We start from the raw sequence: 15,309 nt of genomic DNA, 5'->3' as shown, positions 1-15,309 counted from the left end.
ATAGACCTATGTGGAGGCATTACAGCGTTGCGTGTGGTGTGTGTGTGTCTGTGTCCTTGTCTGTTTTACATAAAGGTGAGTGGGTGGAGGGATTGTAGAAGGCGTGCAGGAATCTGCCTCTGTGATTGGTGGAAACGATTTGCGTTGGCAACTCACACCCACACTTACTCTTCATAATGGAATTTATCTGTCGTGGCTAAACACCACGTGCTTAGCTACATAGAGTACAACAACAAAACAGACTCTCACTCTCTCGATGCATATTCCCCTTCCTGTTTTCTTACCGTGAGAGACGTGAAGGTCAAACAGATTCCTCCGAAACCATTGAGCGACAGAGCAAGAAAGATGAGTGCAGAGAGGACTGGAAAAAGAAATAAAGACACAGAATGATAAGAAACCATATCAAATGATCTTGCAAGCCATGCGTTCTGTATGTGCGCCATACAGAGATACCGATCCCACTCCAGGAGTTGATTATTTCCCCAATAACACCTCCTGAAGTGTTTTATTCCTTTTATACGACAGCAATTTACCAACGATTACAACTGTGCATTTATTACTGAGTGAAACGGCATGCTTTTGAACCCCTTTCTTTGTGTTGTGGAATGCCTGCATGACAAACGGTTTCTTGTTATCACTCACGTAAAAGCAGCTATAAATAGACATTCTCTTCACCTGCCTCACTGTTTTTTGCCCTCTCTCAAGGTTATAAGTCAAAATAAATGCAGCTTGTTATGTTGTCATGAAACCTGGAAGCACAACGACATCTGTCCTAAAAGCTTTCCAGTCACATGCTGCGTCTCAATTCACCTAATATCCATCCTAAATATTACCTGAGATTAGAATTAGTGTGTCCCAAATCACTGTATGTTGAAACGAGGATCCCAAAGGTACACGGATGGTCTACTATATTTTCAAAGTGTGGCTCCGTGGACCCTTTTTCAGCTAATATTACCCACGACTCCTTGCACGAGGGAGACGGACTTTTGTTTTTTGACGCATTTTACAGAGCATAAATCAAGGCAATGGTAAATTAAATCATATAGCCTAAATTACATAAGGAATGACTAGGCAACGACGTTCTCTTACGTTACATGACGTGTTAGTATGTGCTCGCATACTCTTTTGCTACACGCTCAAAAGTATATGCTTTTTCTTCATAAAAACGAGTGCAAACTTTTACTGCGTAGTAGGCTATTTGAGAGGCAGCATCGGGAAACTTACTGTCAAAATGAAAAAGCACTGACACTGGAGACTCCTTCCATTAATGTTAAATAACTGTCTCTTAACAGAAAGATAATATATTTTTATTTTCTTTCAGGCCATTCGTGTTTAAGCTTAGCTTTGATATGGAAACAATCACATCCTTGAACAAGCACTTAATATAAACCATACCGGAGCTGCTGTTATAGAGAATTGATCAACACCTTCTGACCAATCACAATCAAGAATTCAACAGTGCTGTGATATATATATATATATATATATATATATATATCTATCTATCTATCTATCTATCTATATATATATATATATATATATATATATATATATATATATGTATATATATATGTATATATATATATATGTGTGTGTGCACGCATATAAATATATATATATATACATACATACATATATATATATATATATATATATATATATATATATATATATATATATATATATATATGAGGTTCTTACGTGGTTGGGGTAAGACAACGTCTGCCTAATCTTCCCTAGTTGCTTTCTACATGAGTAGAACTGGGAAGCATGAGGTGTGACATTGTTTTGGCTGAAATGGCACTTTACAAATTTGGAAAATCTTAAACGTAGGAATGCATTAGTCAGCTTCTGAGTACAGTGGTATTGGCTTGATGCACTGGTCTGTTCTCGTTTTGGATTTGGCTCATGTTCCAATCGGACCTGCTGGTTTACCTTTACAAATGTATACCTTTTGGCAGACGCCCTTATCCAGCGTGACTAACGGTGGACTAAGAAGTGGACTAACAACTCCACTGAAGTCTCGATAAATAAATACATCCTTGTTCCTGTTCACTAGGTCACGGGCTAAGAGTACGATCAGTCTAAAAAACGTGTTGGGGATGTAGTATACTATGAAAAAACATAACACAAAAAAGCACAACACAAATCTTCTATCTATTTTGTGTGTGTGTGTGTGTGTGTGTGTGTGTGTGTAATTCGTTTGCGTGAGTTTGCCGTATGTTTGACTCACCTTGAGGCTGATATGCGGACATGGACATCATTGCACAGGAGAGAGCAAAACACGCGCTGAGAGAGAAACAGATTAAGAGTGTATTTATTGTGACCAGACAACGGGATTCGTTAAATTGTAAGCTGTTTCCATGAAGAAAATTCACTTTAAGCAAAGGTGTGTGTTTGGATTCCTTTGAGTAAAAAAAAAAGCCCACATCGATTAACACGAGAGTAAACCTTACGAGAGTAAATGAGTAAAGCTCATGCACCGATTCATCTTCGGTAACTGTTTTATCCTGGTCAGGGTCACTGTGGGGTAAATTACTAATCATCCGGTGCAGGAATAGACAAAAATACCTACAGGAGTGGCCGGACTGATCGTATATTCTTCAGGAACTAATGGGAGAGGGATTAAAGAACCACCTATAAGGGAAAGTATAGGAAGACTCTGAAAAGAAGTTTTATGCTAATTTTCACTGTGATTAATGATCTGTTTATCTGTGTTTACTTTTCTCTCAAATACTGTCAATTTGAAATGTTTGGAATCATCAGGACATTTTTTTTTCACATTGCTGTGCTCATGAGAGCATTAAAGGTACTGCTTGTAATAACGCATTAAAGTGTTCAGAGACTTGAAAATGCCATATATTTTTACCTTGAAAAAACGTATAGTTTGCAATATTGCCATGCAATGAACCTGGCTAGGTTCTTTATTTTAAGCCAATTTTACTTTTTTTTTTCTGACCCAGAAATTAGCCCCTCCCCCAGTAGGAACTGATCAGCTCAGCTCTGTCTCAGCTCGGTCAGTTGGCAGAAAGGGAAGGCTTATTGATGTTTCATATGTGTGTGTGTGTGTGTGAGTACCTCCCGGTGAGGCGCAGTGGTCTGGGCCCGAATCGGTCCATGAGGATGCCGAGTGGCAGCGTAGCAGCACTGAGCAGGAAGGAGCCAATGGTAAAGCCCAGGTTGAGCATTTCCTCCTGCTCTACGCAGCTGATCAAATCCTGATGATTATTCGTGCTAACATTAGCTACCTCTGTGTCATTTTCTATCCGTGAGACAGAGAATCAGGGGAGACAAAAGAGAACTGATCAGAGTATGGTTTATTCATGGTTTCGCTCAGCTCTGGCTTTTGTGTCATGGCTGAATGACCTCGAATGGCTGTGTCTGAGTGTTTTTCCATCCTTTCTAGGGCAGCTTACCTGTGCAAAGGTGCGAGTAAAAGCCCTCGTGTTTCAGCATGATGAGCAGAGATCCCCAACCAAGCAGCACAGCAGAAAATCCCAGATTTTCCACCACTGCCGTGCCGGCCATCCACCATCGCCTCCGGAACGCTTGAGACAGTGAGGGAGCCAGCCATCTGTCCGAAAACAGAGAAAACTGAGAGTGAGATTCACTCTTTCGGCTACAAAGTGATGCTTAAACTGTAACATATTTCTATATACAGATTAAAAAAAGAGCTGGTTCTTAGCCTGTAATATCTGATTGGTTCCAGAACAAAAATGTTCCCGGTCTAGAAACAATAATAATATAATAATACAATAATAATAATAACAATAATAATAACAACAACTTAAATTCTACCTAGACTTGTAACATCCATATGTTTTTAAGAATACCTAGAAAAATATACAATAACACACAGTAAACCCATGCAATGGATCTGTTTCTTTATTTCAAGCAAATGTGACATCTTTTCAGGCCCAGAAATTAGCCCCACCCCCACTAGGAACTGCAAGACTCAACCCCGCCCTTTATTAGCAGCAGAGTGGGTTGTACAAAAGGGACAAAAGAACTATTGCTATTTTCATTCAAATTGCAACTGACGACTCCTTTAACTCAGAAATATATGTATCTACCTTTTTTTGTATTTCTCTTTTTCAGCGTCTGATATTTAGATAAATAATTTTTAAACATAAAAATTCCTTGCAGTTTGTTGGCAAACCTATACACCATGATACACATCATGCATCGTACAAATGCCTTCGAGAACTGTGATGTGATATTTTTTGTCGTATTGCCCGCCTCTGCTGTACCACCGGTACCTTGTCAGTGAAAACGTTTAAAAAAGACCAAAGAAGTGTTCTTGTACAGCTCTTAATTCTCCCTCTCGGCTGATGTGCTTTTGAGAAGGATGGAAATGAGCACACGAGTAACCTGAGAATCGCTTGAAATAAAATAGCTTCCACGCACTGCTGAACAACGAGTGTTTTAATGCGCTCGGCCATTTTCTTTCAGAAACCGTGAAAAGCAGCTCAAAAGAGCAGCTATGTGAACACACACCTGTTAGGACAGAAATAGCTCTAGGCTCTAGACTCCAAAGCATCAAACTCAGTTTCAAAGTTAAAAGGCAAAAGTCTAACAATAGGTGTATATTTGCTAGTCATTATACTGCAGACACTTTTAATACTGCTCAGATGCACTAAACCAGTGAGTGTGTTCACACGTATAACAGTCTGATTACTGGACAAACTCACGTTTTGTATAATCTGATCAGCACATCTACATGCATCGGGAATCTACATTAATCAGATTTATTGTTAATACTATCACTTCGTTTTCATGACATACACGTCCTATATTTTTAATTACGGTTGGATTCAAGACACCCCCCCCCCCCCACACACACACACAGATCACAGATACTCATTTTGCATATAAATCATAATTTGGGCTTTTTTATGATTACAGATCGCACATAACGCTGTCCTTATTCGAGCCTTGTTTTTGATCAGAGGCGTGACTCTATCCTCAATTTGTACACCAAAAAAAAAAAAAAAGAGAGTTATCGAATTATCATTACTTTTCCAAATTTTCAGAATATCACGACTATCCAAGTGGCGAGTCTTTAAAAATCAAACCGCCTCTAACACAAGAAATCATTACACTAGCTGCGTTTACATGAACAACAATAATCCACTCTTAATCCGATTAAGACCATACTCTAATTAAGAAACTACCATGTAAACAGCGATTTTTACTTACCTTAATCTAATTAAGGTCATAATCGAAGTAAGCAATAATCTAATTAAGACAGGTGGAGTACTCCTGTTTTAGTCGCATTATGGACGTGTAGTAGTGACACGTAAACACCTTAATCACATTATGAACGTCGTGTGGGAGTTTTCACCGCATTTTGCGACAGGACACGATCACACACGGCAGTTTTACGTTTTACGGCGAACAAGAGAGTTCGGCTGTGTCCCAAATCGCATACTTTCCTGCTACAGGCCTGTAGTGGGGAAAAATTCATGTATCTCGGCTACTATATAGACGGTAACTACGCGATTTGGGACACACCCACCGCTTCAAGCAGTTGTCTATTAGCACGTACAGCATGACAAATAATTAACTGCACTTAAAGCGTTCGTAAAAAAATAAAAATAAAAACACCCAAAACTGTATACGGTACCATAACGAAGACGAACTGTATGTTGATACGTGAAATTCTGGAGGGACGTCGGACGGCGTGGCGCGGTGGCGTAATGACGCGGGCTGTTAATCTAATTATGTTCTAAAACATGTAAAACGGGAACATGACAGGAGTATTCTAAAAGCGACTCATGTAAACACCTTAATCACATTATTATCTTACTGAGAGTAAGGTCAATAATTAGATTACTGCTGTCCATGTAAACGTAGTCAATGTTTATACGACCACTTGATCTAAATCTGATAAAAGTCTGAAACAAAGATCTTACCACATGCGCATACAAACACACAGAGTTATTTGTGAGCTATATTTGGGTGCACTAAACTCCAGGTTAATAAGTAAACCCTATCACACGTCATCTGTATGACCTTTCTCGAGTTCCATTTGTGTTGTACGCAAACAGTGAAAGAGGTCACTTCGGTCCTTTTGGCTATTCGTTTTGGAGGGCTCGTTACCCAGTTTCACCTGTTAAGACTGCAATAAACCTTCGCATGGAAACAGAGCAGCGTGGCCAGGCATAGCCAGTGGGTCCATGAATGTTTCACGACGATGCCGATGCCTGTCACGCTGGGCCAGCTTGCATTTCCCTAGCAGGATTAATGTGTTCCCTTTATTCACTGGTATAAAAAGCACGCGTGCGCATTGTTGTATTTTCCATCATGAATTGCAGGCGTGACAAAACAGAGAGGCCATGCAACAACCAGGAGTCAAACAGTGCAAGGAATGAGGGTTAAAAAGAGAAAGGAAAGAAAGGGGGGGGAGCTTTTCAGTGGACTTTAAATGAGGGCAAGACTTAAGTGTGCAGGTCACCCCTTCGGTGTGGCTTTCTTTGTGTTTAATGTGATTAGACACAGCTCACTAAGTAGCTTTGTCCTCAGCAGCCCGGTTTATAGAGGGATTTCCATTGTAAGTCATAAAGCCTATTAGCATACATTCTATTAAACACACACACACACACACACATTAGTCCCACTATTACAGTGACACACATTTCAATTGTACTCAATTTCTGATTGTAGAACCCTGCCCATTTGAGTGTCCCACCAATTTGACTGGTGTGCAAGGTTTCTCTGTACAAAGGTATTTTTTTTACTATGCACACCAAATGTTTCGACACGCCACTGTCCAGACGACACTGCTAACGTCCCATCGCGGAACTATGAGTGAGGAAACAAAGTGGAAATCACATTAGCAATATTGTTGCAAAATGTACCACCAGTCCAGTACTACAATGTGGAAAATGTTTCAGTATCCGATCATTTCAAGTCTTGATTGACACTATGTTACAAGTTTTCGTACTACGGGTGAGTCTTTTGAATTGTGCCGGTTGCTCTGACATGGCTTGACTGATCTCATTTTTGTGTAGCATACTTTAAAAAATGTTGCTGTTTTTTAATGAGCTAGATAACACTGAGATTACACCATTATCTGCCATTTTTAAATGATGCATCTTGATAGGATGCAGAATTCATAGTTATATCATTGGATGCACGCTGTCCAGTCCCTGAGGCAGCGAAGCAAGCCCATACCATAACATTTTCAACACCATGCTTCACAGTTGGTGCTTCTTTGGTCTGTGCCAAACATGTCTGCTGTTACTGTGGACAACTCTATCTTTGATTTATCTGTCCGGAGCACAATTTTCCAAAAGGCCTGGTCGTTGCCTATATGCTCATTGACAAACTGTAGTCTCGCTCTAAGTTCTGTTTACACAGCAAATGTTTTTTCCTGGCACACCTCCCATGCGGGTCAAATGTGTGTAATCTCTATCTGACTGCAGAAGCATGCACTCTGACACCAACAGTTACGAGACTTACTAGCAGATTTTGGGGTTCTTAGAGATTCTTTTTGCATCAGACGGTCTGCTTTTGGGCTGAATTTGCAGGGACGGCCAGTCCTGGACAAACTGGCAGTCGTTTGAAATCTGCACCACTTGTAGATGATTTTCCTTACAGTGGAATGATGCATTTCCAATAATTTGGAGATCTTTTTATATTCCTCGCCAGACTCACAGGCATCCACAACCTTTTTTCTGAAGTCCTTACAGAACTCTTTTACATCTTGGTATGGTGACACCGCACACCTTAGTAACAAAGGGAACAGCAGACACTAGATATGAGAGGAGTATAAATAACACAGATTCCACCTGCACTCCCTAAACAGGTGGAATCTGTGTTATTCACCGCCACCCGATCTAATCACCGCCACCCGATCTTCAACACCTGATTCTAATTTTATAGATTTGAAGGTGTGATAAATGTACGGGTGTATTTACGATTCCCATGTGACTGATCTATTATTTTGTGTGTGTGTGTGTGTGTGTGTGTGTGTGTGTGTTCATTTAAATTGTGAACATTTGTAGGTGTCATTTGATAGAGTGTATCACCTTCATTAACAGGCACTGTTTCAAAGAGGATCAAATGTTTGTTTGTCCAAATATGTAAAAAATTATTATTATTATTATTTTTAAAAACAACAACTCATCTTTCAGACATTTCTGTGTATAGGCTTTATCCTTGTGTATATCACCTCTCATTTTTTCCACTCTTAAGGACGTGATAACATGAATATAAAGGAAAAGGGCATACTAAATAAACACTCAAAGCAAAGTATTTAAATAAGCAAACACTCTGTGTGTGTGTGTGTGTGTGTGTGTGTGTGTGTGTGTGTGTGTGTGTGTGTGTGTTTAGCATCCAGCCGCTTCAAGCCAAATGGCCACGACCTTCTTTTCCACAAAGTCTCAGAGGTTATCCCAAGAGAACTGAAGCCTAAACTTCACCACCGACTTTTCTTGGCGTTTACAGACCAGACCAAACACACAGAGAGAGACAGGGAGAGAGACAGAGAGTGTGTGTGTGAGAGAGAGAGAGAGAGAGAGAGAGAGAGAGAGAGAGAGAGAGAGAGAGAGAGAGAGAGACAGAAAGAGAGAGAGAGACAGACAGAGACAGAAAGAAAGACAGAGAGAGAGAGACAGAGACAGACAGAGACAGAAAGAGAGAGAGACAGACAGAGACAGAAAGAGAGAGAGACAGACAGAGACAGAAAGAGAGAAAGACAGAGAGAGAGAGAGAGACAGACAGAGACAGAAAGAGAGAGAGACAGACAGAGACAGAAAGAGAGAGAGACAGACAGAGACAGAAAGAGAGAAAGACAGAGAGAGAGAGAGAGAGAGAGAGAGAGAGACAGACAGACAGAGACAGAAAGAGAGAGAGACAGACAGAGACAGAAAGAGAGAGAGACAGACAGAGACAGAAAGAGAGAAAGACAGAGAGAGAGAGAGAGAGAGAGAGACAGAAAGAGAGAGAGACAGACATAGACAGAAAGAGAGAGAGAGAGACAGACAGAGACAGAAAGAGAGAGAGACAGACATAGACAGAAAGAGAGAGAGAGAGAGAGACAGACAGAGACAGAAAGAGAGAGAGACAGACAGAGACAGAAAGAGAGAACGACAGAGAGAGAGAGAGAGAGAGAGAGAGAGAGAGAGAGAGAGAGAGAGAGGTAATCTTCTCTCATTCGGGCGCCATGTGTCTTTTTTCTCAGAGAAGTTGGCGGTTTTTGTTTTACACACACACACACACACACCCAAACACACACTGCCACAATGGCAAAAAATGAGGCTGCGAGTTTAAACGAATTATCTCCGTTTTAGACTTTACTAGGAGTCGAAATTGCGATAAAAGTTTCTAGGAAACTTATAAAGAGTAAAACAGACGGTTAAATGAAAAATAAACACAAATAAAAACAACAACAAACAAACAAGGACGTTGTTACTGTAAGTTACTCTGGAGTTACTGTAGTGCCACGTGTGTGCAGCACATTTACACCAACGTTTACAGTTTCTCTAAGGGTTTGAAGTTACATTCCGGAGATATTTTTAAAGTAACAATGTTACCCAGCAATCAGCAATCAACATTTCAACTTACTTCATTTTATTTTCTTTCCTCTCAGCAGCCGCGCGTGCGTCTTGTTCAAATCCCTTCCACTTCACTAAAAAAAAAAAAAAAGTCCCGAAGCTCGATCAAATATCAATGTAGTAACCAATTTAATGCTGTTTTCTAGGCGTGAATTTCTATGAATAAGTTGGCAGTGACTGTCTAGCACAGACTATGGATCAAAATCTGTCTCTATACACTAGAAAACTACTGAAAAATGTATGCAAAGTCGTGATGGTGGCTTGAGATCCTCGTCCCTCCCTGCTGCCTAAATGGCTGCTTATAAAGCTCTTCTCTCTCTCTCTCTCTCACACACACACACACACACACACACACACTCTCTCCCTCTCTCTCTCTCTCTCTCTCCATCCAGCTGTTAATCTCATGAGTGTATATGTATGAAAGCTGAACTTGTCCGTAGCATGAAATCGACTCAAAAGATTGGAACAGAACTTTTGATTCACCACTCAGGGGGGAAAAAATGATTCACATTCATCACCAAAGCGTTGTAATTCTCGTCAAATTGGTTAGTTAACTGTTTATAACAACAGCTTTGCAAGTAGTTCCGTCAACATTTTTTTTTTCAGTAAATATATTTCCAATGAGGTTATTCACATGAAATTTTCACCAGACTTTGGTATTAAGTCAAGAAATGCGCAAATATAAAGAAATTCAAACATTAAAGGCCGTAAATGAAGTTGTGTGTAATAAAGTGGAATGATAGGGGGGAAAACATGTATCGAACACGCTAACTGAAATGTATTTAATACTTAGTGGAGAAGCCTTTGTTTGTAATGACGGCTTCAAGGCACTTCCTGTATGAAGAAATTAATGGGCCGCAGTATTCAGGTGTGATTTTTGACCCATTCTTCTGAACATATTGTCTTTAAACCGTGTTCAGTTGGATTCGAGTCAGGTGATTGACTGGGCCGTTCTAACACCTTGATTTTTTTTTCTCTGAAAGCAATTGTGAGTTTCCTTTGCTGTATGCTTTGGATCGTTGTCCTGCTGGAAGTCCACCCACGTCTCATCTTCATCATCCTGGTGGATGGCAGCAGATTCTTCTCAAGAATCTCCTGGTAAATGGCTCCATTCATCGTTCCTTCAATTATATGAAGTCTGCCAGTACCACTGAGGCAGTCTGCACGGAGGCAGAGCAATGTCCTCAAAGGACCCTGGTGTAGTGGCATCCACGGCAGTGCAGGGAAGCAAAATGGAGCTCTCGGCTACAACGGGAGGTAGAGAAACTTCCTCAGTAGAACAAGGTGGCTGAGTGGCTTCCTCAGTCCCGCAGAGAGTCTGTGCATCATTCTCCATCGACTTTGCAGGCTGAACTTGGTTGGTTATGTCGTCAGTCTCAGACATAAGGAGAACTTGCTTAGTCATGAAGTCTGCTTCAGGCATGAGTAGAACTTGGTCATCCTTTTCAGCAGACTCTGGCGTGAGCAGAACTTGGTTGGTCGTCTCTTCGACCGGGGACAGGAACTTGGCGTGAGAGGCCCTCTCTTCGACTTAGGACAGGAACTTGGCTTGAAAGGTCACCTCTTCAACCTTGGACATAAACATGGCTTGGTAGGTCACCTCGTTGACCTCTAGCACGAACTTGACTTTATGCTGGAGCTCTGGAGCTGAGACCGTCTCATGGGTCTCAGTCTGAAATGCTGGGGCTGAGGTCGTCACGTTGACCTCTGACTGGAGCTCTGAGGTCACCATGTTGACCTCGGGCTGGAGCTCAGCAGGTGAGACCTCCTTGTGGGTCTCAAGCCGGAGCTCTGAGGTTGCCACATTGACCTCGGTCTGGAGCTCAGCAGGTGAGACCTCCTTGTGGGTCTCAAGCTGGAGCTCTTGTGCCGAGGTCGCCACGTTGACCTCTGGATAGAGCTCAGCAGGTGAGACCTCCTTGTGGGTCTCAAGCTGGAGCTCTGAGGTCGCCACTTTGACCTCCGGCTGGAGCTCAGCAGTTGATATCACCTCATGGGTCTCAGGTTCGAGCTCTGGTGCCAAGGTCACCATGTTGACCTCTGGCTGGAGCTCAGCACGTGAGACCACCTCGTAGGTCTCGAGCTGGAGCTCTGGGGTCGCCAAGTTAATCTGCAGATAATATGTAGTAAACGGCACGTCCAGTTCATCTCTGAGGCATGGCTCTCCACAAGATACTTAAAGATCACCCAAGATTCTGGGCCGCCGTACAACCTCTTGGCTAGTCCCACAAACAAACACTTTCCAGTACCCAGGATCCCATGGCTGCTAAACACTGTGCCCACTGGTGTGCTGGGCCGCAAAATCGGGACAAAAGGAACCCGAGTCATTGCTTCTTGCCGGGCTTGGGGTCCGTTAGATTGGAAAAGTATGTCTGGCAGTCCACAAGAAAAAATTCAGGATCTCCTGACAAACCATCAGATAGCTCCGGGAGATCGGTTCTAGTCCAATCCGGGAACTGGATCGAATTCACAGCTGGGATGGTTTGCTTAGTTTTCTTGGTGTGATGTCTCCTCCGTCTTCCTGCTGCATCCATGTTAGGTGCAGTATTCTGTAGTATTCAGTATTCTGACAATTTTTTCCTGTGCCATTCCACTTTATTACACATAACTTCATTTATGGACTTTAATGTTGTGAATTCTTTATATTTCCAGATTGAGTTAATGCTGATGACTGGTGAAAATTTCATGTGAATAATCTCAATGGAAATATATTTACTGAAAAAAATGTTGACGCCTCCAATACTTATTTCCCCCACTGCATACCATGGGGAAGTCTGATGAAAATTCTAAAATGTTATAATTTTATTGTTGCAGTTGTATACTATTAAAAAGCTGTCAGTTTGATCTCTATAACAGAGAGGTGGGAATTGTTTGTCCAACAGAGGGCTCAAATCCCCCCCCCCCCCCCCACCACACCCAATTCCCTTCATCATGCTCACCAGTAGCTAAACACAGTCACGATACTCTAAACACAGAAACCCAACAGTGTCCTGCCAGTGAATATCAGCACGGCTGTGATTACCTACGGCCTTATGCAGTATAAATCGCTTGTGCGTTATTGCATAAATAGCATAAGGGATAACAAGAACTTGTCTTGGGGACATTACACAACATTAAATGTAACTATTAAGAAATGTTATCTGTTATCTGAAAATAATCCGCTTACAGTAACTCAGCTTCTTGTTTGGCTGTAACCACCATGGATTATTATCCAATTACAGCACACCCTGTCCTGTTTTATTCATTAAATATCACATGCAAAATTCTAATAAAAATGTTAATTATTGTTAATTAGTATCAAGAACATTTTAAAAATATATACAGTATATATATACATGTACACACACACACACACACACAGATATATATATATATATATATATATATATATATATATATATATATATATATATATATATATATGATCATTTCAATGTCACTTTGTATGCATTCTCTCTCCCCAAATTTTTAACACATTTAAAGTTCATAAAACTTTTCAAACAGTTTTCACCACATAACTCTCTAACACTAGAGGGAATGATAAGGTTGAATGTTTTACTCTGTATTAAAACATCAATACGAGTAAACAGAATCATTTTTTTAGTTTTATTGTTTTCTTTCAGCACCTAGCAGTGTGTGAATGGTTTATTTTTCAAAAACAGGGTCATAATACAGCGGCATCAACTCTTGTGTTAGTGAATAACAGCTAGCCAAGAATGAAGTAAAAGTATTTGATCAGTCAGGACATGTTTAATGTCTGACATGTGCTCTTTTATTTTCATATTGTAGCTTCATGGCTATTATATTTAAAAAGCAAGACATCTAAGGGGGAAATTTAGCCTCCAGTTTATGATGATGCAAACATGTGCTAAATCCTAACACGTTGTCATGTTGTTCAGACTTTAATCAGCAAAAATTTAGTGCCTGAACTGTTTAATAATTTTCCCAGTGGTGGTGGAAGCTAGACTCATTGCACTGGCCACATGGTACGGAAGGAAATTAGAAACTGGTTCTTTTTTCCCACTGCACAGTTGGATAAAACATAAGTAGTTTTCTCTTCAAAAAAAGAAAAACTTCAAAGGGCCTCAAAAATGCAGTGAGTTGCACAAAAAAGACCTTAAGCGCCATTTATTTCAAAATAAGGTTAGAGTTTATTAAGCTACGTTTATTAAGATTTTCCTTTCCCTCATAAAACCCCTGTCATTTTCAGTGGAATGTTTAAGGAAATCAACTGACGGATGCCCAAAGACAACATGAAATTAACATGACAATTGTTTAAAGATGAAACTTGGTAACCCTAGAAAATTGTTTGAGAACAGACAAAACTGTTCAGGTCATACCAGTTTGAAAAAAATAAATAAAAACAAAACAGTTTTAAAAGTAATTTTAATACATTTTCATCAAAGGGGCATTTGTGATTTAAAGAAATCCCATGGCAAAACAAATTTATGTAATAAAGCAAATATCTCAATTCTTAGAGCATGCCGTATATTGTAAGAATACTGGTTTTTGGTGGGTTTGTAGTGCATAAACCTGTAATTGATACTGTAAAATATGACTCTGGGGTTCAAATTATCAGCCATTTTAAAACAATATTGCCAATTCCATAACAATCGTGATCGATTGATTGATTGATTGATTGACTGATTGATTGATTGATTGGTTTCTGCACGTTTGTCATCACTGTTAGCGTACAAAGGCACTAAACAGAGAAAAGATTACACGAAATGCAGGACTTGTTGAGATATTTAGATTAAATGCCCTTTAAAACAAGAGTATGGAAAATTAAGTTTGTGTAACCTAACTGCTTTTATCGTTGAGTTAAAAAAGCAAACCCCGCCCCCACCACCACCTATTTTTTACACATTATAAACATTGTTGAAGTCTGCCATCACCTCATGTGAATAAGCACTGTGTTTGTTCACATACTACGTTTTCTATAGCTCTAACATTCACCATTCACTGATTCCTTTATGAAGAAAATTAAATAAATTACGCAATTTTTTTTAAAATCGATGTTGGTGTGACATCTGCTGGCAGAATGAATGAGTGCTGCAACTGAAAATCACTGATATTATCATTAAGGAAGTTTTAACTGCTTCTTCAGTGACAACTTTCAGTCGTCCATGTTTTAGTGTTAATATCAGAGTGAATGGTTCCTGACTAAGAGTGAATGGGCAATTCCCAAACCATTCACAAAGTATGTTCATTTCACTGAAATTGTAACACAACTACACACATCACTCACTGAGTTATTGTTGTATCTACTGGTATGTATATTGACCTAAGCAGTGAAGTCTGTATTATGGCTTAATAGTTAGCACATTCGCCTCACACCTCAAGGGTTGTAGCTTTGATTCCCGTCACTGGCCCATATGTGAGAAGTTTGCATGTTCTCCCTGTGCTGTGGGGTTTCCTCCGGGAACTCTGGTTTCCTCCCCCAGTCCAAAGACACGCATGATAGGCCGATTAGCATGTCCAAAGTGTCCATAGTGTATGGGTGTGTGAACGTGTATGTGATTGTGCCCTGCGATGGATTGTCACCCTGTCCAGGCCGTCCCTTGTTCCCCATGCTCTCTGGGATAGGCTCCAGGTTCCCCGTGACCCAGTAGGATAAGTGGTATAGAAAATGGATGGACGGATGCATTATTTTACCTACATCCTCCTCTATGAAATAGCTTCCTAAAAGAGTTTACTTGGAACCCTCTTTAAAAGACAAATTTTTGTTGTTGGGTTCCCAGAAAGACAA

General features: G+C 40.4%; 1 protein-coding gene across 1 annotated transcript in view; it reads right to left on the bottom strand.

Annotated features, from left to right (window-relative positions):
* slc43a1a (solute carrier family 43 member 1a) overlaps positions 1 to 9,871 on the bottom strand; it is a 28,745-nt gene extending 18,874 nt beyond the window's left edge. The window contains exons 1-5 of the mRNA XM_017473772.3: positions 9,571 to 9,871; positions 3,417 to 3,574; positions 3,079 to 3,262; positions 2,234 to 2,289; positions 285 to 361 (exon numbers count right to left, since the gene is read on the bottom strand). Coding sequence (XP_017329261.1) covers positions 285 to 361; positions 2,234 to 2,289; positions 3,079 to 3,262; positions 3,417 to 3,574; positions 9,571 to 9,575 — 480 coding nt within the window. The 5' untranslated portion in view covers positions 9,576 to 9,871. The remainder of the gene's footprint in view (positions 1 to 284; positions 362 to 2,233; positions 2,290 to 3,078; positions 3,263 to 3,416; positions 3,575 to 9,570) is intronic.
* Between the last annotated feature and the right edge of the window lie 5,438 nt (positions 9,872 to 15,309).

Source organism: Ictalurus punctatus, chromosome 8, assembly GCF_001660625.3.
Source record: "Ictalurus punctatus breed USDA103 chromosome 8, Coco_2.0, whole genome shotgun sequence".
Classification (NCBI taxonomy): Eukaryota; Metazoa; Chordata; class Actinopteri; order Siluriformes; family Ictaluridae; genus Ictalurus; species Ictalurus punctatus.
This window is presented reverse-complemented; position numbering and strand designations above follow the sequence as displayed.